The sequence below is a fragment of the Carcharodon carcharias genome, chromosome 9 (assembly GCF_017639515.1).
Source record: "Carcharodon carcharias isolate sCarCar2 chromosome 9, sCarCar2.pri, whole genome shotgun sequence".
NCBI lineage: Eukaryota > Metazoa > Chordata > Chondrichthyes > Lamniformes > Lamnidae > Carcharodon > Carcharodon carcharias.
In genome coordinates, this window is record NC_054475.1 from 38873321 (window position 1) to 38899918 (window position 26598).

The 26598-nt window shown below is 41.4% G+C and overlaps 1 protein-coding gene across 7 annotated transcripts in view; it reads right to left on the reverse strand.

Annotated features, from left to right (window-relative positions):
* Positions 1-297: 297 nt before the first annotated feature.
* The window catches only part of tnni1b (troponin I type 1b (skeletal, slow)), a 45565-nt gene continuing 19264 nt past the window's right edge, over positions 298-26598 (reverse strand). The window contains exons 2-9 of one of the 7 annotated variants that reach the window (XM_041194975.1): positions 26151-26184; positions 26027-26033; positions 24088-24129; positions 22486-22617; positions 14179-14268; positions 5369-5545; positions 4296-4399; positions 298-621 (exon numbers count right to left, since the gene is read on the reverse strand). In XM_041194975.1, coding sequence (XP_041050909.1) covers positions 618-621; positions 4296-4399; positions 5369-5545; positions 14179-14268; positions 22486-22617; positions 24088-24129; positions 26027-26033; positions 26151-26164 — 570 coding nt within the window. In that variant the 5' untranslated portion in view covers positions 26165-26184 and the 3' untranslated portion in view covers positions 298-617. Of the gene's footprint in view, positions 622-4295; positions 4400-5368; positions 5546-14178; positions 14269-22485; positions 22618-24087; positions 24130-24424; positions 24486-26026; positions 26034-26150; positions 26185-26598 lie in introns of those variants that run through there. The other 6 variants (XM_041194974.1, XM_041194976.1, XM_041194979.1 and 3 more) reach the window with 6 other exon arrangements.

Genomic DNA, 26598 nt, shown 5'->3' on the forward strand with positions numbered 1-26598 from the left:
CCAAAACAACAGTACAGGATCATTACTTTTGCTCTTCGCAACAACAAACATCCATTGCTATATGTTTCCTTGTAGCTGTTACTAAACAGCTATAATAATAAACAGCTGTAATAATGTCTGTTCATATTAATAATTCAACCTTCTTCATCCTCTTCATGAATGCTTCCTTGGGTATTTTGCAGGACACAGGGGCATCCTTGGTTTTGAAGGCAGCTAGGGCAGATGAAATAACAGCAGAGATCCTCTTACTTCAAGCCTTTTACTGCTTTGCATAAAATGTTGCAGCAAAAACACTACTAAATATTTTCAAATTTATTACTCTTCCACAAATCATGAGCAGGCTATACAAAACAATGGATTTAAAATAAGAGTCTGGTATTTACATCATCATCCAGGGGCTGTGAATTTAGTTTTATTTTATCTAAATTTACACCAAATGCAGAAAACCAGAACAGTTGGTTTGTTAGCTCATTTTCTCATTTTGTCTTAAAGTAATCTTCCTCATTATCTTCTCTCCTGTGCAGATCATGTTTTCTTCAAGCAATTCTAGACATCTTCAAATGCAGTGAAATACAAGCAAATAAAGCTGGAGAAGGTAGGAACTTCTTGAAGCAAAATCATCTGGAAGTTACATATAATTAAGATGTATGAGAGGAAAAAATGCTTACTGTGTAATTTTTAATGATTATTATAGTCAAACATTAAATATAATGGAATGGATTTTAGTGTGGGCCCATTTTTGGTTTCAGATTTGTTGATGTAGAGGCAATGCATATCCTAACCTAGAGGCCTGAAAATCTTGAGACATTGATCTTTGGAACTCTACAGCCAGCTCGCCCCACTGAAAAATACATTGTGTGCTGCCGCCTTCTTATGCTGGAGCTACAGTAGGCAGCATTGTGGGGTGTAATTAGTAGGGCTATGGTGTCAGTGGAGAGAATACTTCTAGCTCTTCCGCTCTCGATTGAAAGGATTTTTAAAAAACTTGCAAGATGCTTATCTGTAGCATGGGCCTCCTGAAGAACCCTGAATAGGGCAGATCTAACAGTTGCCCAGCTCGTTGGTAATTAAATTTGCATAGGGATCCTTCAACTGCCATCAGGGCTTGGCTTAAATAGCCAAGTGGTTATGGTACTGGGTTTGTAACCCCAAGATCAAGAGTTCAAATCTCACAATGGCAAACTATGTAACTTCATCTGAAACAGATGGAAATGGGTTTGTACTCAAAAGAGTTTCAACTGCCATCAGGCCCAATGCCTATAAATTGGATCTGATAAATATGACAGCTGGATCAACATGGTTACAGGATAACACGTTGCTAAATTGATATAGTTTGTACATGTTTTACACCCTGAATGGATATCAATTTCTATTAAGACGGAAATGTTGCTATACATTAGGTCATAGTAACTTAGTGTGGCTTCCAGTGATAACATATATTCTTAACATCAAGCTGCATTTCTTCAAAGGCAAATAATTCCCATTTTGATGGTCAATAACGTAGCATTTCAATAAGTTTTGCAGTTTTACCAACATTTAGTTTTGAAGAGAGAGTAATAAAGAGAAAAAAATATATAAAACATAGAAATTCTTGCAATTTTAACCGAAATGATACACTTCTCTCTCACAGTCTATTCCAGTAAAAAAAAAAAATCACTATTTGCATACCTTTTTTGCATGGTCACAAACTCCCATTCATACAGTGGACTGCACAATAAACAGGGGTATTATTGTACTGCTGCAACATTTTGATGGGAATTTCTTTCATTCTTAAATATTGGAAAAAGCATCTTGAAGAATTAGCTTTTTTTTTTATTCATTCATGGGATGTGGTCTTCGCCGGCTGGGCCAGCATTTATTGCCCATCCCTAGTTGCCATTGAGAAGATGGTGGTGAGCTGCCTTCTTGAACTGCTGTAGTCCATGTGGTGTGGGTAAACTCACAGTGCTGCTAGGAAGGGAGTTCCAGGATTTTGACCCAGCGACATGATGTCCTGGAGCTGAGATAACTGATCTCCAACAACCACAATCATCTTCCTTTGTGTTGGTATGACTCCAACCAGCAGAGAGTTTTCCCCCTGATTCCCATTGACTCCAACTTGTCTAGGGCTCCTTGATGACACACTCTGTCAAATGTTGCCTTGATTTCAAGAGTTGTCACTCTTATCTCACCTCACCTCAGGAGTTGAGTTCTTTTGTCAATGTTTGAACCAAGGCTGTTAAGAGGTCAGGAGCTAACTGACCCTGGCAGAACCCAAACTGGAGGTCAGTGAACAGATAATTGCTAAGCAAGTGCTGCTTGATAGCACTGTTGATGACCCCTTCCATTAATTTATTGATGATTGAGAGTAGACTGATGGAATGGCAATTGGCTACGTTGGATTTGTCCTGCTTTTTGTGTGCAGGACATATCTGGGCAATTTTCCACATAGCTGGGTAGATGTCAGTGTTACAGCTAAACTGGAACAGCTTGGCTAGGGGTGCAGCAAATTATGGAGTACAAGTCTTCAGTACTATTGCTGGAATATTGTCAGGGACCAAAGCCTCCAGTCATTTCTTGATATTATGTGGAATGAATCAAATTGGATGAAGACTGGTGTCTGTGATGCTGGGGACCTCCGGAAGAGGCTGAGATGGATCATCCACTCGGCACTTCTGGCTGAAGATTGTAATAAATGCTTCAGCCTTATCATTTGCACTGATGTGCTGGGGTCCTCCATCATTTGAGTATGGGGATATTTGCGAGTTGTTTCATTTTCCATCACCATTCATGACTGGGTGTGACAGGACTGCAGAGCTTAGTTCTGATCCATTGGTTGTGGGATTGCTTAACTCTGTCTATCACTTGCTGCTTATGCTGTTTGGCACACATGTAGTCCTGTGTTATAGCTTCACCAGGTTGACACCTCATTTTTAGGTATGCCTGATGCTGCTCCTGGCATGCCCTCTTGCACTCTTCATTGAACCAGGGTTGATTCCCTGGTTTGATAATAATGGTAGAGTTGGGGATATGCTGGGCCATGAGGTTACAGATTGTGTTCAAGTACAATTCTGCTGCTGCTGATGGCCCACAGTGCTTCATGGAGGCCCAATCTTGATTTGTGAGATCTGTTTGAAATCTATCTCCATTTAGCACAGTGGTAGTGCCACACAACATGATGGAGGGTATCCTCAATGTGAGGCCGGGACTTTGGCTCCACCACGACTGTGCGGTGGTCACTCCTACCCATACTGTCATGGACAGATGCATCTGCGGCAGGCAGGTTGATGAGGATGAGGTCAAGTATGTTTTTCCCTCACCACCTGCCGCAGACACAGTTTAGCAGCTATGTCCTTTAGGACTCAGCCAGCTCAGTCAGTAATGGTGATACCAAGCCACTCTTGGTGGTGGATATTGAAGTTCCCCCACCCAGAGTACATTCTGCACCCCTTGCCACCTTCAGTGCTTCCTCCATGTGGTGTTCAACATGGAGGAGCATTGATTCATCAGCTGAGGGAGGATGGTTGGTGGTAATCAGCAGGAGATTTTCTTGCCCATGTTTGACCTGATGCCATGAGACTTTGTGGTCTGGAGTCGATTTTGAGGACTACCACAGCAACTACCTCCCAACTGTATACCACTGTGCCCCACCTCTACTCTGCTGGGCCTCTTTTGCCAGTGGGACAGGACATGCCCAGGGATGGTGATGTCTGGGACATTACCTTTAAGGTATGATTTGTGAGTATGACTATGTCATGCTGCTGCTTGACCATTCTGTGAGACAACTCTCCCAATTTTGGCACTGGCCCCCAGATGTTAGTAAGGAGGAATTTGCAGTGTCGATCATGCTGAGATTGCTGTTGTCTCAGGTGCCTAGGTTGATGACGGGTGGTCCATCCAGTTTTGTTCCTTTTTTTTGTGACATTGTAGCAGTTTGTTACAACTGAGTGGCTTAATAAGACAGTTAAGAGTCAACCACATTGCTGTGGGTCTGGAGTCACATGTAGGCTAGACCAAGTAAGGACAACAGATTTCCTTCCCTAAATGGCATTTTATGACAATTGCCAATGGTTTCATGGTCATTATTAGACTTAATTCCAGATTTTTATTGAATTCAAATTCTACCATCTGCCATGATTTGAACCCCGGGTCCCCAGGGCATTACCCTGGGTCTCTGGATCTATAGTCCAGCAATAATGCCACTAAGGCATCACCTCCCCCCAGCTTACTGAAAATGTTTGTTTCTGATACCCAGGGTACTGGCTAAGAATGTTATGTGTTGTAGAAGAATAATGTGGGGTTTTTCCCATACTTACTGGCCAGCACCAGTTTTAGCAGCATCAAACATTTTCTTTCTGCCTTCCATCCCAGACATCGCCTCCACATTTTTACGCCAATCACTAACTCCAACAGGACGTTCCTAAGGGTTGGAGACAACAGATGTCAGCAGCAGTCATTTACCTACCTGTGTATTCTGAAGATTCATCACTTATATAGTAAACCTGCAAAATAATTTACTTTATTCTTAACATTCCCATTTTATCTAACCAATCTCAAGTAAGGTACTTCTGTGCTGCTTTTATGCAACGTCAGCTTTAAAGTGTGGTGAGATCTATGGCTATAAAAGAGAGACTTACATTTACATAACACCTTTCACAACCTCTGGTTGTCCCAAAGTGCTTTATAGCCAATTAGGTACCTTTGAAGTGCACTCACTGTTGTAATGTAGGAAAGGGGGTAGCCAACGTGCACACAGCAAATTCCCACAAACAGCAATGTGATCATGACCAGACATCTGTTTTTTTTTACTGATATCGATTAGGGAATAAATGTTGACCAGGAGACTGAAGATTCTGAACGTTCCTTTACGGCCAACTTTGAGTTGTGTGTTTGGATTTCATAAGCCGAGCTATATGATGTCCATCAATTCACAAAAAGAAGACAACTAAATGATTCAGACGTTAAACATAAGCAACCTGAAATGATAATGTGCTAAATTATCACAAATAACGCTCAGGACCTTTCTCACTAAACATCTCTTGTATAATCATTTCTTTTTCAAAATCTATCGTTTACGGTTGTCGATGTGTTAAAAGACACTTCTCTCCAGCATTAAATCAATGGAATCAGAGGGCTTCAAAATTAAATTCTAGTATCGACAGTTCACACTTTAAGCTTCCCCTTGTGGATGGCTTTGCCAGTTTGGACCAGAGCATCTAGGCTACGAAAGAAGAAAATTGGTAATTAAAGTGTTCCATGCACAACATTCAAGCATGGGAAATGATGAAAGGGCAAAAATATTGATGTATATTATACACTGAGCTGTTTTTTGAAGCTGGAGTCTAAGGTGCTTGGCTAGCAGACAGATAGACTTTTCTCGCTCTCATACCTTTTCTGAATCTTCCTTTTTGACCGACTTCAGGTTAGCTCGGAGATCCATGGATACTTTGTGTTTGGATCCCAGCAAGGCCCGCAGCATAGCGTCAGCAGAAACACGGACCCGGCGGAGAGTCGGACGCTTGAACTTCCCTCTGAGATCAAAAACTTTCAGATTCAAATCTTGAATCTTAAAAGGTCAGAGATAGAAACAATAAAAGTAAAAGCTGCCTAAAACACAAGCCACAAAATTAATGCACTAGACAGTCATACAATAATAGCTTTGTTTTTGTGCCAGGCATTACTCTCAGCCTTGTTAACCGACATGGCTTAATTTTGATAGTAGCTGAATTGATGGGCTCAATTTAATGGAAAGGCAGATTCTGAGCAGGGGAGAAGGGGCAATAACGTACGTGAAACTCGGAAGATTTTTACGTGCATGGGAATGTCCAATTTCAATATGGACATCTCGTTATCAGTTTACATGGGTTTTCTGTCTCCAATGCACGCAAGAGGATGTGATATGAACTTGCATGGTGCAGTCTCAAATCAACTATGAAAAGGGCCAAATTCAAGGGTGGAATTTGGAGCATTGAGAGAGTTTTGAAAGTGTTGAAAATGCTAGAACATGGAGTCAGGATTTTCAAAAGCAGCATCCCATTTTAACAATGCCTCACTTAATGCGCTGCTGGGTACAGTAAGGAGCAGGGAGGAGATAATGCTCCCCAGAAGTGGGTAGAAGAAACCTGCTGCTATTGTCATGACTCACTGGGGATAGTGTGCTGTAACATCAAGCCCCATTGTTCCCCGAGCCATGCCAAATGTGAAAAGTTTGATCAAACCGCCAGATTTCCCGAATTCTACCTAATGGTTTAACTTAGGTTAACAGAATATGGACACCAGGTTTGTAACCTTAATAAGTGAATAACTGTTTATTGAACAAACTGTCTTTAACCAATGGCAAAAGAAAGAAATATGAACTCCTAATTTCTAACTCTATATCTTAAACGCTACCCCCTCTTAAATACCTATACACACACATACCATACACATAAGACACACAAAAACATGGATTTTAAAGGTGGGATAAAACAGTTCAATAGCATCAGTTCTGGAGTACAGGATTCGATGGATTGATTTTGATTGATGTCTTCCAAATTCCTTTCAGTTCTTGTTGAAAGCACTTTCAGTAATTAGTTCACTGGTTGAGCACTTGCCTTTCAATGTCTCTAACAGTGATTTTTCCCTTTGCCTCTTGACAGGGGTTTTCAGAAAGCAAGTTATAGGGATATGAGGTGAAAAAGCCAGTTAGCTATTATTGTGAAATTACTGGAATCTTCCACACACAGGAGCAAGAGATTTTGGGTCATTTTCCCTTCAGGCTAGGAGCTATTCTGCTACACTGCCCTCACATAAAACCTGGTCAGGAGCCAATTAAAACATTGTCAGGCAGCTCCCTTGGCCCAGGACTCATTTCCAGCACCATCCTGTCTTTCATGGCACATTCTGTTCTAGGACTACAACATTGTATAAATCTCTCAATCCTGTTCCAGTGGACATGTCTCTCAAACTGCAGCCACTGTAATCCTAATCCACAGTCCAACATAGAGTAAAAAGATATATTTTTTACAACAATCCAACAGAAATAAAAATATATGATCCTTACATGCCTCCAGCCTTAAAAGAGATGAAACACCACTTCAAAATGTGTTTCATCACAAAGGATGTGACACATGGACACAAGACTTACTTTCATTCATCCTTCCCCCCCCCCCACCCCCCCATAAAATCTGATACAATCTTCAGCATTTTTTACCCCTTTAACTTAATATTTTACACCCGGGACAATGCATCTGCGATCATGTTATCTTTACCGGCAATGTGAACAATCTTTCTTTACATTGGTTGAAACAATAGACTCCATCTAAAGAGTCTCACATTTCGAGTTTTAAACTTTTCAATGTATGCCAGCGGATTATGGTCCATATAGATTAGTGTTTCTTTGTTATCATATCAGACATAAACATCAAAGTTTTGAAGAGACAACAACAATGCTAGAGATTCTTTTTCTACTGTAGAGTACTTCCTCTGATACTGATTTATTTTTTTTGAAAAAGTACTCCACCAGCTTCTCCATCCCTAATTTATCATCTTGTAATAGGACAGCACCTACCCCCAAGTCACTAGCATCATTACCATTTTAAAAGGTTTGGTAAAGTCAAGGGCAGCCAACACTGGTTCGTTTATTAAGATTGCCTTCAGCTTTTCAAAGGCTGCTTGGCATTCTACTGACCATGCCACTTTTACCTGTTTTCTTAACAAATTGGTGAGAAGCACAGCAATGGTGCTGAAGTTAGGCACAAACTTCCTATAAAATCCACATTCCCAAAAACCTCATGATTTTGCATTTAGTTTTAGGAATGGGAAATCCTGTTAGAGCATTCACTTTTGCTGTTCTTGGCAACATTTGCCCTTGTCCTACAATTTGATCTAGGTAAGTTACCCTTGCTTTTGCAAATTTTCTTTCGGCCAGGTTTATGACCAAGCCAGCCAACAGCAATTGTGTAACCAGGTCCTCTAATTGCTTTGTATGTTCTTCCATGTGTCACTATATATTATGACATCGTCTAAATAAACCACACAGTTAGGTACATCAGCTATGACTTGATTCGTAAGTCTCTGAAATGTAGCTGGAGCGTTTTTAAACCCAAACAGCATGAGTAGACATTGATACAACCTACTTGGTGTAACAAAGGTGGATATTTCTTTAGCCCTTGATGTTATTGGCACTTGCCAGTACCCCTGCAATAGATAAATTTTAGAAAGAAACGAGGCACTGCCAACCCTATTGATGCAACCTTCTAACCGAGGAACTATCCTCATTACTACATTCACTTTCCTGTAGTCTATACAAAATCTAGTGGATCCATCTGGCTTAGGAGCCAATACTACCGGTGAACTCCAGCCACGTTGGCTAGGCCAAATCAATTGATTATCCAGCATATATTGGATCCCTGTTTCTAAATTAGCTTGTTTTTCTGGGCTCAACCAATAATGATGTTGTTTTATCAGCACTGAATCGCTCCTTTGTCCATGTCATGTTTAGCTAATGTAGTACAAATTCCCTTATACTTCCTAAGTAATCATATTAGATCTTTCCTTGGTCCTTCCGCTAAATATGAGAACACAGTGCCTAACTGCCCCAGTATTGTCATATCGGCTAGTCGAATTGTAGGAGGCTCACCTTGGGCATTGTCTACTTCTCCTTCTACCTTACCTGTCTTTGTCATCCTCCACTACTCCTACCACCTGACACCTACCACCAGGCACACTTGCTCTGTCTTAACATCTTCTCTGTGATGATTTTGCTTCAATATGTTTGTGACACATGTTTGTTCCTTCTTATGCTCAGGAGTATCTATCAGATCAGTATCTACCTGACTGGTTCTTCAAAAACTGGTATGGGTGTTAAAGGTATTAAATGTTTGATTACATGTTGAGGTTTATGTACTACCTGACATGTATGACAGATTTTACAAAATTGTACCGAGTCCTTATGAAGCCTCGACCAAGTAAAATGTCTGTTTATTGATGCTTGGTTTTTCCATATTCCTACATGTCCTTCCATAGAGATTTCATGTGCTACTTACAACATGTCCTTACGATATTTGGATGGTACCACTATCTGATGAACAACCGTCCATTCCTCATTCACAGGTCTGTGAGAGTGTCTGCACTTCCTCAATAGAACTCCGTTTTTTTTTATGTAACAACAGTTCAGAACTCCTTCCGTCTCAGCTTCAGTGTGAGCTGACTGTGCTAACTTGTTTAACTCTGGATCTGCTTTCTGAGCCTCAATTAATGAAGACATGCCAAACACTTTCTTTGAATTCTCCTCATCCTAAAAGAAAGTTTTGGCTACTTTAACATCTGCTTGTGGTATTCCTTTGACCTCTGGTGATGGACTTTATTCAGCCATTGCTCTGGTCATCACACACGATGGAAAAATACCAGGAACTTGTTCTTGTAACTGTTCTGTCTCTTTAGCCTCTCTCAGACTTTCCATAATTATGGGCGGAGCTTTAGCCTTCACTCCAACCAAATCATTCCTCAAGAGTAAATCAACTCCATACTCGGGTAATTTCTTAACCACTCCTACAACCACCGATCCAGACAACAAATCACACTCCAATTGCACTTTGTACAATGGAACCAGGATATTCTCTCTACTTATCCTGTTTACCAATACTTTAGCTTTCATTGAACTCTTTGGAGGGAAAACTAGGCTCTTCTCCAGCAAAAGAGTTTGACTATCTCCTGTGTCCCTTAATATAGTTATGGGTTTAGCTGCATCATTTGATGAAAAGGGGGTTATCTTTCCTTTAGACAAAAACCCTTTATAGCTCTCATCTACCTTATTCACTTCACCTGCATTCACAGCAGTGGTTACCTCTAGTCCCTTATTTGTAGTTAAAGCTACAATTTGATCTGTGACATTTTCTTTTTGAGTTCCCTTTTCAGACTCACACTTATGAACTCCATTAAGTCCCATGGGTTTCCCTCACAACTTCCAGCATTCTGAATGAATGTGTCCCACTTTATTACAATGGAAACACTTAGGCCTTTGAGTTTCAACTCCACCCTCGGTACTTCCTTCCTGATCTGGGGAGGAGATCTCAAGGCATTCCCAGCTATCCATTCTTTACCCTGACTACTTGCCTTCCTTTCACTCTCCCACTTTCTATCCTTTTCAAATTTATTGGGGTGATGAAAAAAGATTTAGTTTTATGGATCAGCTCATAATCGTCAGCTATTACTGCTGCCTGTCTAGCAGTGGCAACCTTTTGATCTTCAACATGGATTCTTATTACAGAAAGTAGGGAGTTTTTAAATTCTTCAGAGAATGGTCTCTCTGAAAATGTCATAGGTAGTTTGAACTCCTAATGCTCTTTTCTACCTGTCAAAACCACTTTGCTTAATCCTTTCGAATCCAATGTAAGTTTGCCCAGGCCATTCCCATAAATTTCAAAACATTTGTCTGTAAATTTCAGGGACTACTCATATGCACTCAAAGTGGCCTTTTTCACCACATCATAATACCTAGAGACCCCCTTTGACAGTGAAGCATACATTTCCTGTGCTCTACCTGTCAATTTGCTTTGCATGGACAATGCCCAGTTTTCCTTTGGTCAATTCAACTGTTTAGCTATCTTCTCAAATGAAATAAAGAATGCTTCAACATCCCTTGCCTCAAATTTTGGAAGAGGCTGTGCAAATTTAAATATCTTCCCAATGGGTTCTGATTTGGAAATAAATCCTGCCTCACCCATTGATGTTTCTTTTTAACTATCAGCATTTTATGCTGGAATTCTCTCTCTTTTTCTCCTTCCTCCTTTTCTAACTTTGCCATTTCTAACTCCCTTTGAAATGTCCTTTCTCTTTCATTTTCTGCCTGTTCCCTTTGGAATGCTCTCTCGCTTTCCTTCTCTTTTTTTCTTTCTCTGCCCTTTCTTTTTTTCTGCTGCCTCCAGTTCTATTTTCTTTCATTTGCAACTGAATTTGAGCCCATTCCAATGAACCACCCCCTGGAGAACTTGGTCTCTTGGATATTCCTTCCAATTTCAAGTGCTGTGCCATCTCTTCGATTTATCTCTGCCTTCCTAGCTTTGACAGACAATACCACTCCTACCTTACTTGCCAATTCAATTAACCTGACTTTTGGGGTCCCTTGTAAAATCATCAGGGACACATTTTACACTTGTAGGAAAGCTTTAGCAGATTCCAGTGCCATCTTATTTTTGACAATACAAATGTGGTGTTCCCTTTTACCTTTTAGTACTTACAAAATCTACACCCAAATTGTTGTTATCTTTTGTTCCAAAATATCCTAAATGAGCCTCCAAACTTTGTCACGACTCACTGGGGATAGTGTGCTGTAATATCAAGCCCCACTGTTCCCTGAGCCGCGACAAATGTGAAAAGTTTGACCAAACCACCAGATTGCCCCAATTCTACCTAACTGTTTAATTTAGGTTAACAGAATATGAGCACCAGGTTTGTAAACTTAATAAGTAAATAACTGTTTATTGAACAAACTGTCATTAGTCAGTGGCAAAAGGAAAAAAAAATATGAACTGCTAATTTCTAACTCTATTTCCTAACTCTACCCTTCATAAATCCCTATACACACAAAGACGTAGGGCAGGTTTCTCTGGTCAGCGAGTGGGGGTGGGGCCTGCTCACTGATTTATAAAGTGACACCGGGACACGTCGGGCATGCGTCCTGAGCCATCCCATATCATTTAGATTTTCAGTTTGGCCTATTAAGGCCATTAAAAAAACTAATTAACTTGATTGACGGACCTGTCTGTCCAAACTTAAAGTTGGCGGGCAGGCCAGGAGCCCAGGTGGGCTTCAGAAAAAACATGAAACCTTATCACGGGCGGGATGAGGTTTCATGAGGGTATTTACATTTTTATTAAATGTTTTAAGTAAAAGTTATGAACATGTCCCAACTCATGTCAGTGTCACAAGAGGGGACATGGCAGGGAAATTTTTTAATCACCTTTGTTGAAAATTTTAAATCGGAGCCGATCTCTCTGAGGCAGCACTTTGCCTCAGGGAGGTCTGTGCACTCTTTTTTGAGCACGTGCGAAAGAGCGCACTCCCGGCTGAGGGAATCCCTACCCCCTCACCCCACCCGCACAGTTTCCTGGTGGATGTCACACTGGGTGGGCCTTAATTGGCCTGCCCAAGTAAAATGGCGGCATGGCCCCAGCTGGGGGCGCTGACCTGAAGCCTGCCCATGCCCGCTCCCGCACTTCTCCCCCGACAGGGGGAAAACATTGCCCATAGATTTTAAGGATGAGATAAAATAATTCAATAGCACCAATTCCAGAGTAAAGGGTTCAATGTGTTGATTTTGATCGATGTCTTCCAAATTCCTTTCAGTTCTTGATGATACGAGGTGGTCTTCCAATTAAAACATTGTCAGGCAGCTCCCTTGGTCCAGGTCTCATTTCCAGCACCTTCCTGTCTTTCATGGTACATTCTGTTCTAGGACTACAACATTGTATAAATCGCTCAATCCTGTTCCAGCGGACATGTCTCTCAAACTGCAGCCACTGTAATCCTAATCCAAAGTCCAAAATAAAATAAAAAGATATGTCCTCTACAACAGTCCAACAGAAATAAAAAGATATGTCCCTTACACTATCACTAAGAAGGTCTGGTTAGAGATGGTTGAAGAGTTCAGTGGCAGGGAGTACAGTGCCCCACAGATCCAGTGTAGGAAGTGACTTAATAATCCAACCAGGTCCGGAAAGGTAAGTACAGTTTTAAATTTGCCTACATCCTGTAAGGTACCCTCTCCCTTCTGCCTTGTCAGGCATACACCATCACATCATTCCTCACAGCGACTTAGGTTTCAACATCACCTATCATTTTTTTATCAATGCATTCCTTCTGATCTCATTTGCCTATTTACCACTGCCACTCACCCCATCCTTATCCAGTGTGATGCCATCTCAGTAAGATCATCTGATTGTAAACACATGTGAATTGAATGCTGATGGCAATCATGATGCATCTGCCTGATAGTCACTCTCACTAAATAAATGTATTGTATCCATTGAGTCAACAAATAGCTTACAGACACTCATAGATCAGATATTCTCCCTTACAGGAGAAGCAAGCGCAAAATACAAGAGAGAGAGAGAGACATTAGAAGTGGCGGGCCGCAGATCGTGCAGCTATGTCTGCGTTGGAAGAGATGGCAGATATCAGTGGAATGTATCTGTGTTGTGTCCCTGACCATTAATGAATGAGAGAATTGGGACTCCGCACTGTACATGGTGCAGATAGTGCACTCCATACATAATGACAACATCAAATACTTCCAGCCAACATCTCATACAAGGCTCAGTCATGTTGACCAGACTTTAGCACTAAGTGAAATACAGTTATCTTAATTATATTAAGTAGCACCATTTTTACATTGCCAATACTAACTCACTTCTGTGCCTTCTCTCCTCTGGGGTCATCGCATGAAGAACAGTATGTCTATAGAGAAGCTGATTTGTTTTGAGGATGCATCATTTGAGAGCACGTGCTTACTAGGTATCAGCACAGATACGAGCACTCTGATGGGTCTAAGTCTTAATTGGATTTTCATCTGGTGAGTCACATAACACAAATGAGCATTAGCGGAGATTAGTGACAGGGACAACTGTGGAAAGTTTGTGTTGAAGAGTGCAATCCTCTCCAAACACTGCTCAGCTAGACCGTGAAGCTGAATCCCAGGGGCCACTGTTGAAAATGATAATCAGAGAGGGACAGCAGTAAATTTGTGAGGTTCTGGCAATTGTGCTATGTAAACCACCCATAATAGCAGATAGAATGGAAGAGTTCAGCTCAAGTATTTATGGCTTGATGTCATAGGCCATTGCCTTCCATGGATAGAGAAGACTTTTCCCTGAGCTTCAATCATAACAATTCAATCAGTCCATGCAGACCCTACATCCATGAAGATAATGGATGCCAGTATGTCTGCCAGCTTAGATAGGATAACAGATATCTTAGCCACAGAGTGGTACAGTGATGTGCTCAGTGGCCTATGCGAGGGATAATGGCAAAAGGGGATGTGGAAAGGGGAACTCCATTCAAAAGTGCTCCCACAACTCACCCACTGCACCCTCCCCCAGCTTGGTTATCCTGGAGGAAAGAGTCTCATGAGCTTTCAGCCATCTCTAGACAGGAAGCTTAGCTGCAGTAATGCTCTTCATTTGATGGAAGGAGGAGCTAAGACACCTTCTGATTACATACCTCTCTCGTATTGTGTATCACTTTGGCTTCAATGTCATATCGCTCCTCATCCACTACGTTCACCTTCTCATGGAGTTCCTGGCAGAGTTCCTTAAGTTTTGAAGATGATAAATTTGTTTTTGTTACAAAATGTAATAGATAAATGTACTAAAAGTCATTAACTGTTTAACAAATCCCGTTTTCCATTTAATTCAGTTTTTAATTAAATGTTTTCACTGATAACAAAAAAATCCCAATTTATTTGTGGAAACTGCTCACTGGATGAGTAAAGCATTTGATGACCTTTTGTGATGTAAACAATCTGTGGCATTCCCTTTGTATTGTCAAAATGGTGATCCCTGTTCTTAAACACTATTTTCAAAGGAATATTGAAAATACAAAACAATATGAATAAGAATGCTGCTAATCATTTCTGTCTTTGATTCTTTTCTATAATGTATGTCTGATCAAAGATATCTCCTCAAACATCAATGAAACAAATAACTCCTGACTCCCCAAAGCCTGACCACTATTTAAGGACATAATTGTGATGGAAAAGCTTCCACTTGTCTGGATGAGTGCAGCTCCAACAACATACAAGAAGTTTGACACCACCAAAGGCAAAGCAACCTGCTTGATTGGCACCCTCTCTGCCTCCTTAAGCATTCACTTCCTTCTTCACAGGCATATGGTGGTAGCAGTGTGTACCATATATAGGATGCACTGCAGCAACTCACTAAGTCTCAACTGACACCACCTTCCAACCTGTGACATCTACCACCTAGAAAGACAAGGACAGCAGACACATAGGAACACCACCACCTGCAGGTTCCCCTCCACATGACTCAATGATTGCATCACTGAAAGCTATTAATAAGGCATTGTTTCAAATTTGCTGAATAATTTACTAATAAATAGTGAAAGTAATCTATATTTCTTCAGGTTCACTATTCGTACCAGCATGGATGTTGTTGGCAACTAACTTTTACAAACCTTAACAAGCAGACTCCGTGAATGAATAGCTTCCCTTTACATCCAGAAAAATATATACTTCAAGTTAATTGCCACACTACCAGATAGGCAGGGGAACAAACATTACTTTAAGTTAGTCTGGATACTGTAGCACCAGTTAAATTGTTATCAATTACAACAGGCACGATGTGAAATGACCCAGTTACGTAATAAATCTCAGCTGTATATCTATCACTCCCTTTTAGATACCAACACCAATAGTCTGTCATTTTTAGTATCACACAAATGGCAAATAGAGAATAATGGACCATTCCCCATTGGGAAATTTGATTTGATTTATGTTCGAGAAGTACTTGTGTGTTCATCCTGGCATTCAAGCAGGTTCAGACTATTTCAACCATGACCTGCATGGAGGTATACAGTAAAGGAAGCTTATGCATATTAATGAACTAAAGTCCCATCACATTTATTTGTTTGATTTTTTTAAATACTCCATTCAATAAAATAGATCAGTGAGTAATGTTCCTCATGATCATTATTAATTCGTATAAAGTACACCACTCCTTTCATAATGAAGAACAAACCACTATCTCGCTGTGAAAAAAAAACTAAATTTACCTCGCTGTAAGTCAAAATCTGTAAGTACAATCATTGTGACTGTAAAATTGAGATTATGTAAATGCTGTTAAGACATCCAAAAACAATTTCATTTTGATGGCACTGCCTGATCAAGTATACTCACAAACATCCTCATGTCATGCAATAAATGCGTTTTAACATTTGTTGCAGAAACTGCTCTCTAATTTTAGGTGGACTCAAGAAGAAAAAGGCCTGGAGACCACATGATGTTACAGTCTCTGGTACTAAAGACATAGGTGTTGCTGCACTTTCTGCTGCTGCTGTTGTGTGCAGCACTTAATGATTAAATAGGGAGACCAACATGGCTGCCTTACCATGTGGTTTCTCACTGTTCCCTTCTAAATATGGTGTTGAGCTTAAGTTGATTCGCCACAACCTGGGATACCGTTTATAGACATTCACACTGGGGGTTTGAGACAATCACCGTCTTCGTTTCAGAATGACCCATTCAAGTCAGAAAACACTTTTTGGATGGTTTCAGGAGCTGGGTAGTGACACCGCTAGTCTGGAATGTGTCCTTTTGTCCTTTCAATACAGTGTGGCAATTTTGAATCCACAGGCCAAATCGGATGACCCTTCATGGCTATCTTTTGCAGCACTTTATTGTCAATTTTTAAAAGAAAAGCCAGTTCCAGACAATTCCACATTTTAAAAGTTCACATTTTAAAAGTTATGAATAGGATATGCCTTTCCTGGACATGATACATAACTAAGTCTATGCACCACTGATCACATAAAGTACTTGCTGGTATAGTTGCTCTCAGCAGAGGGAGAGCCTCAAATGAGCAATAATAAACTAAGAGAAAGGAAATAAAAGCAGAAGATGCAGGAAAAACTCAGCAGGTCTGGCAGCATTTGTGGAGAGAGAAATAGAATTAATGGCTTGAATCATCTGTCGGCATGTGAGGGCAGTCCCCACTTGCCAACGCATAAGATGATGCACTGTGACATCGGGTATGGATCCTGACGTCACCGCACATCATTCCAGTCTTCAGTTTGGCGGGCGCGCACCGGAATCAGCTGCACACCCGTTGAACTGTCAAAGGCCTATTAAATCCATTTAACAACTAATTGGCATAATTAACAGGGATGCCCGTCCAACCTGAAGGTTGGTGGGCAGGCAGAGAGCCCAGGCGGCCTTTGCATTTACCATGAAACCTCATCCATGGGCCAGATGAGGTTTCATGAAGGCTTTATAAATCAAATAAAATTTTTTATTAAAATTCATTGACGTGTCCCAGCTCATGTGGCACTGTCTTTATTTCAATTCTTAATGATCAACTTAATGTCTCTGAGGCAGCTTCGTGCCTCAGGGAGATTTCTGCGCACTTTCGCGCGCATGAATGAAAGAAAGCAGTGCCTGACTCTCCCTCCTCCCCCCACCTGCACAGGGAGTGCCCAGCGCTTCTGGGTGCACGTCATGCTGGGCAGGCCTTAATTAGCCCGCCCATGTAAAATGGCAGCACACAGCCGACGGGGGGATATTCTCCCAATATTTCGAGTCCGTGTGACTCTTCTTCAGGCTCTTCTTAAGAGAAAGGAACATTAACTTCAGTTTGCATCCATTAATTGGACAGAAACAAGGCTAATAATGAACTAGGTAAGCAAAACAACATTGGCCGGTATAAGCCCACTGACACAGATACCTTGATTATAGTTCCTCCCAGCCCACTTCCTGTAAGGATTCCCTACCATTCTCTGAAATTTTCTGTTTCAGTTACATCTGGTCCAATGATGCAACCTTCCATACCAGTGCCTTTGATACACCTTCCTTTATCCTTAGCCAAGTTCTCCACCCGACTGTGGTTAACAGGGCCCTCAACATGCTTGTCCTATTTCCCACGTTTCTTCTCTCACTCCCTTTCCCTGGCCCTCTTCTTCCATCCCACCAGCCTCCATAGTCAACAGATCATCCTTCACCATTTCTGCTCCAACATGATGCACAGCCAAAAACCCTCCCCTTTCAGCATTCTAAAGGAACCATTCCCCCAGTGCCTTCCTAGTCCACCTGTCAATCGCCCCCAACAACCTCTCCCTTTCCCATGATATCTTCCCATTCAAGCACAGAAGCAATACCTGTCCTTTTATCTCCTCTCTCTTCATTATCTAAAGCCTCAAAGGCATCTTCCGGTGAAACAGTAATCGATGTGTTTCTTTCAAGTTAGCATACTGTATTTGTTGCTCACAATGTGGCCTCCTCCGCATGCAATTTAAATTGCAAACTTTGGATGGTTTTGACTGGGTTACACCTGTAGTTGCCTAGTAAAGGTTAGAAGAATTAAAACCTCTGCTAACTTCTGTGTGTCTATTGCACAGACCAATACCGAACGCCCACCGGATTCCCCCAACACCCACAAACCTTGAAGGGACTCCCCCCAGCTCTCCCAATGGGACTCCTCCACCCACCAATACCCCAGGGGTCCCTCTCCACACCCGACACCAACCCCACGGGACCCTCCCACCCCCAGAAGGACTCCTCCCCTCCCACAAGCACCAGGCCCAACTCTCATTCCCTCCCAATCCCCCTGACCTGACCTGTTCCCGAGACCCAACACCACCTTCCCACGCCTGGCCTGACACCTCCTCTGAGGCCCGATCCCCCAGCGTCAGCCTACCACCGCACCCTCCCCCCCACCCTGCCAACCAAGGCCTGATCTGACTGCCCCCTGACCTGTGGCTTAACACCCCTTCAAAGTACTGACCAGACTGGACCACCAGAGGCTCTACAGCCCCCCTGAGGCCCAATATCTCTGCCTCTAAGGCCCAACGCCCCACCCCAAGGCCCGACATCCACCTACGGCCTGACCCCCTAACCCCACCGGGCCCAAATCCTTATCCACACCAAGGCCCAACCCCCTAGCCCCACCAAGGCCCGACCCCCTAGTCCCGCCAAGGCCCGACCCCCTAGTCCCGCCAAGGCCCAGTCTCCCATTCACTGTGGCCAGACCACCCCCCATCTCGTGCTCCAGATTCCTGACCCCAACCCCCAAGGGCCAACCCCTCCCACCCCCGACACCCCCAACCCCCAAATCCTATTTAATTACCTGATACACTTTCCTTCTCCCTGGCCTGTCAAGGACCTTTGAATTTCACTGGATCATTAAACTTACCTGCTTTACGGCAGCTAGTGCCGTAAAGAGGGCGGCATGGCTTCCTTCCCTTCGACAGAGCTGCTCTTTAATGCTGGACCTCAGGAGTGCTGCTGCACTACTCTGACCTCACCCGGCCTGAGACAGAAGATCGGGGGAGACAGGATTTCAGATAAGAAACTGGGATTGGAGTTGCAATCCGACACTGATTGCCACTGAGGAAGTTCAAGCCCGTTAACAGTGTTTCTATCTCCAGATGCTGCCAGGCCCGCTGAGTATTTCTATTCTATTTTTAAAGCAACATCGAAATATCTTACCACACCGATTACACAGCTCAGCGACTAACCTGTCAGAGTCTGGCAGGGGCGTAGGAATCACTCTTTGCATCCGAATGGTTTGGCATAAAATGCAGCCGAAATTGTGCATCAACACTCAGATCAGGTCCCAAGCAGCTCATTGGTGAAAATTGATTGTGGGCCATTAGAAGTTTAAATTGGAAGGGTGGGGGTGGCAGGTAGAGGTTGGGGATGGTGACAGCGATCAGGAAGGATTGGTGATCAAGGGAGAGAGTAACGATGATTGGGAGGGAAGGTAGTGATCCATGACATCAGGGTCATGGGGGGTTAGAGGCCAGGATCGGGGGTGCAGGGGTTGTGGGGTGGAGTGGGGAATGGTGGAAGGATGACTGGTAGTGACCTGTGTGCTTTGAATGTGAAGTTGTGAGGAGCATTCCTGCTCCTCCTAGCTCCACACACAGTTAATCATATTTTAAAACCTTCCCTTTTTATTTGCAGCCCAATATCCAGTCCCCTTAAGGTATCACTACTGGCTATCCCAGTGCAAACCAATCTAATGGTGGGGAGGTGGGGTCTCAAGCAGCGATTTCAGGCATGGGCTCTGGATAGCAATTCTTTCTTTTTTGCCTTAACCGATATGGCAGGTGGCACATTTCCAGCTCAGCATGAACATGTGCTTTCTGCCTGCCATAATGGAGCTTTCAGGAAGGCTGTAAGCCTCTGAAAGATGGAAGCTACAGGGCCAAATGGAATGTAGTCAAAATAATACTCCACTTCCATCTGTGGGCAAGTAATGGAGGAATACACATTTGTCTTGTGAGAATAGGAAACTTTTATGACTGTAAATTTATAGGATTCTATATATAGGATAGCAACAAAAAGATTCATCTGTAGTAGTAGGAGTGACATATTTCTCTGGATTCAGTTTCAGATTGGGCTAATGACCAGTGAATGAGCTTCTCTAGTTACAATTGTAAGACGACCAGGACATATTCTTGCAATGTGCAGCGAGGGAATTAGGCCTATCCTCACCTTTATATTTTCTGGAACTAAATATGGCCTAGATTTTATAGTTGTTGTGACAGCGAAATTGTCAGAATTCGCTGTCCCTACTTGCGAGGCTGACAGGAACTTTTGCCATCTGTACATTGTTAATTAAACTCAGAAATCCAGAGATTCCCCATTCCTCTACTGGGTGCTGTGTTAAAGCCCAAACAGATGGAAATCAATTAGAAATCACTGAATTGAAGTGACTTTTTATTTCTTAAACTATCTTCTTGTTGTAAACACCCTCAAAAAATTAAGCATTGTTGAATGAAATGTAATTGTGTTTTTAATGACATACAAAATCATAATTAATGTTGAACAGCTTCTCTGGCCCTGCAAAACTAGTTTTATCTTTGTGAAAAGGCAAATTTCTCCATTCAATGATAAAAATTCCATAGATCTTTAAAGTAATAAAAAGCTATTTTTTAAAGTTCATGATACTTCTACCTCAATATTGTGTATATGACCTGATCGTTATTTCACTCATAATAAAATTATAAAAACCGAATGTTAAAACCTTTTGGTTTGCTGCCTGTGAGATTTCTTCGATGTATTTGGCAGCTTAGCCTATTTGATAACATAACTGTTGCTAGACACCAGAGATTCCTTATACATGGTGCCTGAATAAAACTAGTATTGAGAAAGGTGAAATCCATGTCACAGAGTTCATTGGATCTTTGTGGGCACTGTCATTTCAACACTGACTGCAAAATCAAGACGTGTTCCACCCATCCCACACCAATAGATTAATCAGCCTGCCAAGGAAGTAAATTATGTTATTTGCCAATCAACCTGAAGTATTCCTGGTTTAGGACAATCCTAGTCTACTCCCATTGTTCATTTTCTGGTAATTAATATAAATAATAAAGGATGGAACAGCCACGAGGCTTAAATTCCTCCTACAATGTTAACACAAACTTTTCTTCAAACAAGTCACTGGCTACATTAAATAACACAGGAGGAACATAAAGCCCATATGTCAATTTTGTCATAACTAGTAGTAGGATCAATGATGCCATAGTAATTTCTACAGGAGTTAATGGGCCATTAAGAATAATTACAGGTTAGTGTTATTTGTAAAGTATCTCAAAAGTGTTTTAAAAGGGATTTTAATTTTGATTTCTTAACTCAACAACTTGCGTTTATACGACACCTTAAATCTGGTGGAAGATGCCAGGCTTTTTATAAGAGCCACAACAGGAAAAAAGGTGCCATTGAGCTAAATGAAAACGAGACATTAGGGCAAGAATTTCTCTGCCGGCTGCTGAACCATTGTCAGGTTCAAATGGGAGTCAGAAGCCTGTGTCATTCACTGTGATTTTCCCCAGGTCAGCCAATTAATGGCCAGTGGATGGGATTGAAGTCCAATTAATAATGGAGGGTGAGGTCTCAAGGCTGGAGGACCAATGAGACGCCCTCCAGTTTGAAAGAAGCAGCAGGATCTAATGGAAGGTAAATGAGAGGGAGAGAGAGAGAGATAGAGAGCTTCAAAATGGAGGCACCCTCTTCAACTCTTTTACAGTTTAAGTAAAAAGTGGCTTTTGCTGCCAACTCCTCCACAGGGCAGCCTGTGCTGCACCAGGCAGGCAGAGAAGATGTCTAAGTCTCCCTGGAGTGCTGGGCCCCTGGTCTGCTGCTGCGAGGTCACCTCTAGGCAACTAAACTGGTCCCTGCCACCTGTGAGAACCTGGAGGCTGACCGTAAATGCCACTTGGCATCCTTTAATTGGCCTTAAGTAGCCCCTAATGAGCCAGACCTGCTGCCAGCAGCAGATGGGCAAGGTAGCTCTGTGGTGCCCCATCCTGCCTCCACAAAAATGGAGCCATGTAAATGGCACATAATTTTTAGCACTTGCCCGTCTCCATTCCCAACCTTGGTGGGGTGTAAAAGTCATTCCCTAGGACAAGTGATAAAAGCTTCATCAAAGTGTATGTTTCAAGGCGCATCTTAAAGGGGGGGAAGAAGCTGGAGAGATTTAAAAAGGGAATTCCTGAGCTTACGGCCTATACAGCAGAAGGTGTAGATGCTAGTGCTGAGATGGAGGAATTTGGAGATGTGGAAGAGGCAAGAATAGGGGGAGCATGGAGTTTTCAAAGACCCTCGTCCAAACTGTTGACAAGTCAGCAGCTCCTTCACACTACCAGAATGTGAACCCATATCCCTGTTTGGGGACAAGGTCCAGGCATTTTCAGCTTTGTGGATTTAAACAAAAAGTCATGATGAGGTAAGAATCATGTTTTATAATAAAATAATGAAGTGAATGTTTTCCATTGGTAAATATTTACCTGCAGCTGAGTAAAGGACAGGCCAGCTATTCTTATATGTGGGACTCGTTCGCCAAGAAATCTTTCTTTTTCTTCACTTTTCTCTGTTGTTTCTTGGACTAATTCTTCTGTTGCTTTAGCCAGCAACAAACTCTAGAGGCCAAATTGTAGATTTTTGAATCCTTGCCATGCCTTAAACGTTAAATCCTTATTTTAATAATTACACATATTAAGGTAACATTGCACAGAGAATGCCCAGTGACCGGACAGTTACTGTTTTATCTGGAAATAAGTGCACCAAAGTTTTGACTTAATTTATTGGTGCAAAAGCAGTGTAATTCCATTATAACAGACTGGAATTTGGGTGTAAGTCAGATACACCAATACTACTCTCATTTTAAACTACATTCTCAATTCCAATGGATTGGTTGCTGGCAGAATATGCGTCCTGTATGGGGCATTTATGCAACTGTCAAGGGCAATGAGAGTCAAAGGTTGTGTCACAGAGATTCCACCATTTGCAGCTGGCTTAAGTTAAGCCTATAAAAAGGAGTGATAATGTGAGATCTAAGAAACGAGGACTGGCTTCTGGAAAGGTCACTGATAAATTCAACTTTCCCCTCTGATTCCATCAGTACAACCACTGAAGCTAGCTCACCTCTGCTGCATTGGTGCAGTCATTAGATGCCAGCCTGCATGGCAAAGGTGTGTTAGGTTTCAAGGAAGTGACACTCATTGCCACGGATACCTCTTTGCACAAAGCGAAAGCCACGTTCTTGGCATGTGTTCAACTCCTAATCCCAAAAAGCCCATACCGCCTGATCCATATCTTCATTATGAGGACACGTAGATCCTGATGTTTGCTGCTTGCTTCTTTAACACAACTGTCATCCTGGTCACCCAAGTAGTCTGTTTCCTTTAGTACTGCCACCACTGTCCCTTTAAGCAGTAACAGGTTTTATGTCCTGTTGGGTCTCTGACTCTCCTCCAGACGTTTTCTGACTCCGACAATGTTACTCCCCACCATCACCCCAAACCCTGACAATCCGATCATCTCTGCTCCCCCATTCACCCCCTCCCTTCATGGGCCATTTGCAGCCTCACTACCTGTGCACGATTTTGTGCTCTACTTATTCGAGGTTTTTTAGTCTCTTTTTGAATCGGCTGACCCTGCATTTTACCATGGGATCACCGCCACTACCTTAAGGCAAGCAGAAGTCCTATTCTACTTTAGTCCCGATGGCCTAATGGCACTGCCAGATTTTTAGGCTGAAGTCCCAGAGCTCCCTGGGACTGAAATCCTTTTTCATGCTGATTGCCTTCATTAGTTCTCAAGATGGTCACTAGATGGCGCATTTGAGATAATAAAGCATTTCCCAGAGATCGAATGGGAGAGTTTCAGTGAGAGACCCCCAACAGTGCTCAATCTCATTCCACTGTAGTCACATCACCTTTTGGCCCATTAGAGTGTGGAAAAAGATGTCACTGTGGAGAATCTCATTTTCTGGATTTTGGCAATAACTTCGCAGATGGAACTTAATCAAAGGCAAGCAGCCATTGAAAATTGTTGAAGTATAGTTGAAGGTGAATAAAATAAATAGATTATAAATTCCAAAAGTTTACCTTAAGCAGAAGCTTGCGGGATGCTGTGATCTTTGACTTTCTCTACAAAAACATTTAAAAATAGATTAATCTTTTGCTCAGCTTAATGCTCCCACATTCTTATCAGACTTCCTAAAACTCGTTCCTTTGTAATTTTCATGTGTCAAAATATATCTGCAATGTTTGCTTCAGACTCTACATTCTTCTTTACATCCTTTTTGTAAATCTTTTATCATTTAGTTTTCCAGGTTGCTTCTTTTATTTCACACTCATTTTCTTATCTTTAATTATTTCCTCTTCTCTTTGGTTTCTTTCTTTCATTCTTGTTTGATGAGTACTTGGTGACAACAAGACTCACCTTTCTAGCTGATTGGATGTTTTCAGAACGGCAAGTTGCTGGAGTAATATTGTAGCGAAACCTTGATTGAAAAATTGCAATGAACACAAAGCTGGTACTCAGTACTATTGTGCACCTCTAGATGGCACTGCTTTTGAGGATTGACGCTGCTTTTATTCTGGTGCTGTTTTTGTTCAGTTCCTGGGAGACTGACAGCAGTAAATAAGCTCCCAGTCTTTACAGCACTAAATTAATCTCCCTTATTCCAGCAAAATCATGTCTCATGGGTCTGCTTCTGGGATAACAATTGGATTAAGTGGTGTAATTTGGTCAGAGTCCCCTGGAATCTGAACTAAAACAGAACAATATAAAACCATCTTCAGTTTACCAGGATACACAATTGCATTCACCTCCCTAATAACGAAGTAAGCCTCAAATTCTGGACTGAAAAAATCCTACCTGTAGCCCTACAAATGTAGCACCTTATGATACCCACATGTAGCCCTTAAAAGACAAAATATGTCAGATGAGAACTGCAGGCCTGCACGATCTGACAGGACACAATTTCTGGAAAATTCTTTTGTGATTGTCATTGTTTATTTTTACTAGCTCTTGATTCTCAAGTTTTCATGCATAAAAAGATAAATAAAGTGTTTAAATGACAAATGTAATTTAGTATTTAAGAAATTGGACCTTAAACTTGTTTTATTCTTCGTATCAAATCATAGCTCTCTGCCGGCAGGGAGATTCAAATTATTTCTGTCAGTGTAGTTTATTGGAATTGTAATTGGAATACTTGTTTTCATTAGTTCTGATGCAAGTAACATGTGTTAAGCTTCATTTCAGGCTGCGCCAGAATATACCTGAGATATCACTGATTTTGACTTAAGCACTAGGAATTGTGAATTATATTTACAAACAAGTCATAGGTCAGAGGAATACAAGTAGATGCCACAACTGAAAACAATGATGGCTTTATAATTACTTTTTAAAAAGTTATTTTTTTAAAAAAGAAGAGGTCTATCCTTTAGGAGGCTATTATGCATTCAATCTTGGCATAATAAAAAGCTGTGTGTTAGTCAAGAGGGACTTGCCTCATGAGTTACTAATACAGATGTCAGAGCAATAACTACTGACCATTGCATCAGAAAAGTATGCCGAACAATTGTGGTACAAATAATTCCTGACATGAACACAACCTTTGTCACAACAAAAGTTGCATCAGCTGAAAACTGACTAATTGTTACTGTCTCTATTAAAAAAAAATCAATTTTTTACATTAGTATTTGACAATTATACTAGAGGCTGACTTTACAAAGTGTGCATTCCACCAATATATAAAGTCATTTCTCTTTAACATTATTATCATTTTTTTCTCAATTCAACTAACAGAAATTACATACCATTAGTTCAGGAAATTGTGACTGGTGCACAAAAGGAAGCAACAGCTTCATGTTATTATTCTTTTCATTAATGTTGATTAGACATGCATTATTATTTTCTTGAAGTCATGATAATTTTTTGCACTGTGGGCAGCTGATTAGTAGTAAATTGGTTTAATAGCAAATTGGGGGAAAGGATTAAATGAATGCAAACATTTCAAAAGAAGTAAGTTTTCCTTACCTCTCTGCTGCAGGAATAATAATGCATAAAACAACACATGAATTTTACTATACTAAAGGTAATAAAGATTAGAATTTTTCTTAAGGTTATTATTGTGCTTTGTTGCAAAATTCATCATACTTACGCAGGTTCTGGCATTTTGATGGTAGAGTTTTAAGCTGGAAGAAAGAAAGAAATATTTTAAAACCTATCTAGCTTACTGCTTCACTGGTAATTGTATGATGATGTCTTAAAATAGACCACTGATAAAGGGTTGAAACCTGAGACTACTTTATATGGTTTCGAACATTCCATTTCAGATAAGGACTAAATGTCACTGGTGTGTTTGCAGCACCAAAACAGAAAACAGAATTGAGATGCGTAAGACTTCTATTAACTGCCTAAGGCTTTTTATAAAACCAGGGTCCAAAACTCAGCATCACTTTTATCAGTGGATAGTAAGCTGAAAATTTGAATTCTGCTAAATCAAAATGAGATGGGCCTTACCAATGAGAATCCAAGGTCTCACCTGGAATACAATTAAATCCTTTAGACTGGAATATTTGAAATTCAATAGATAACAAAATCCACTG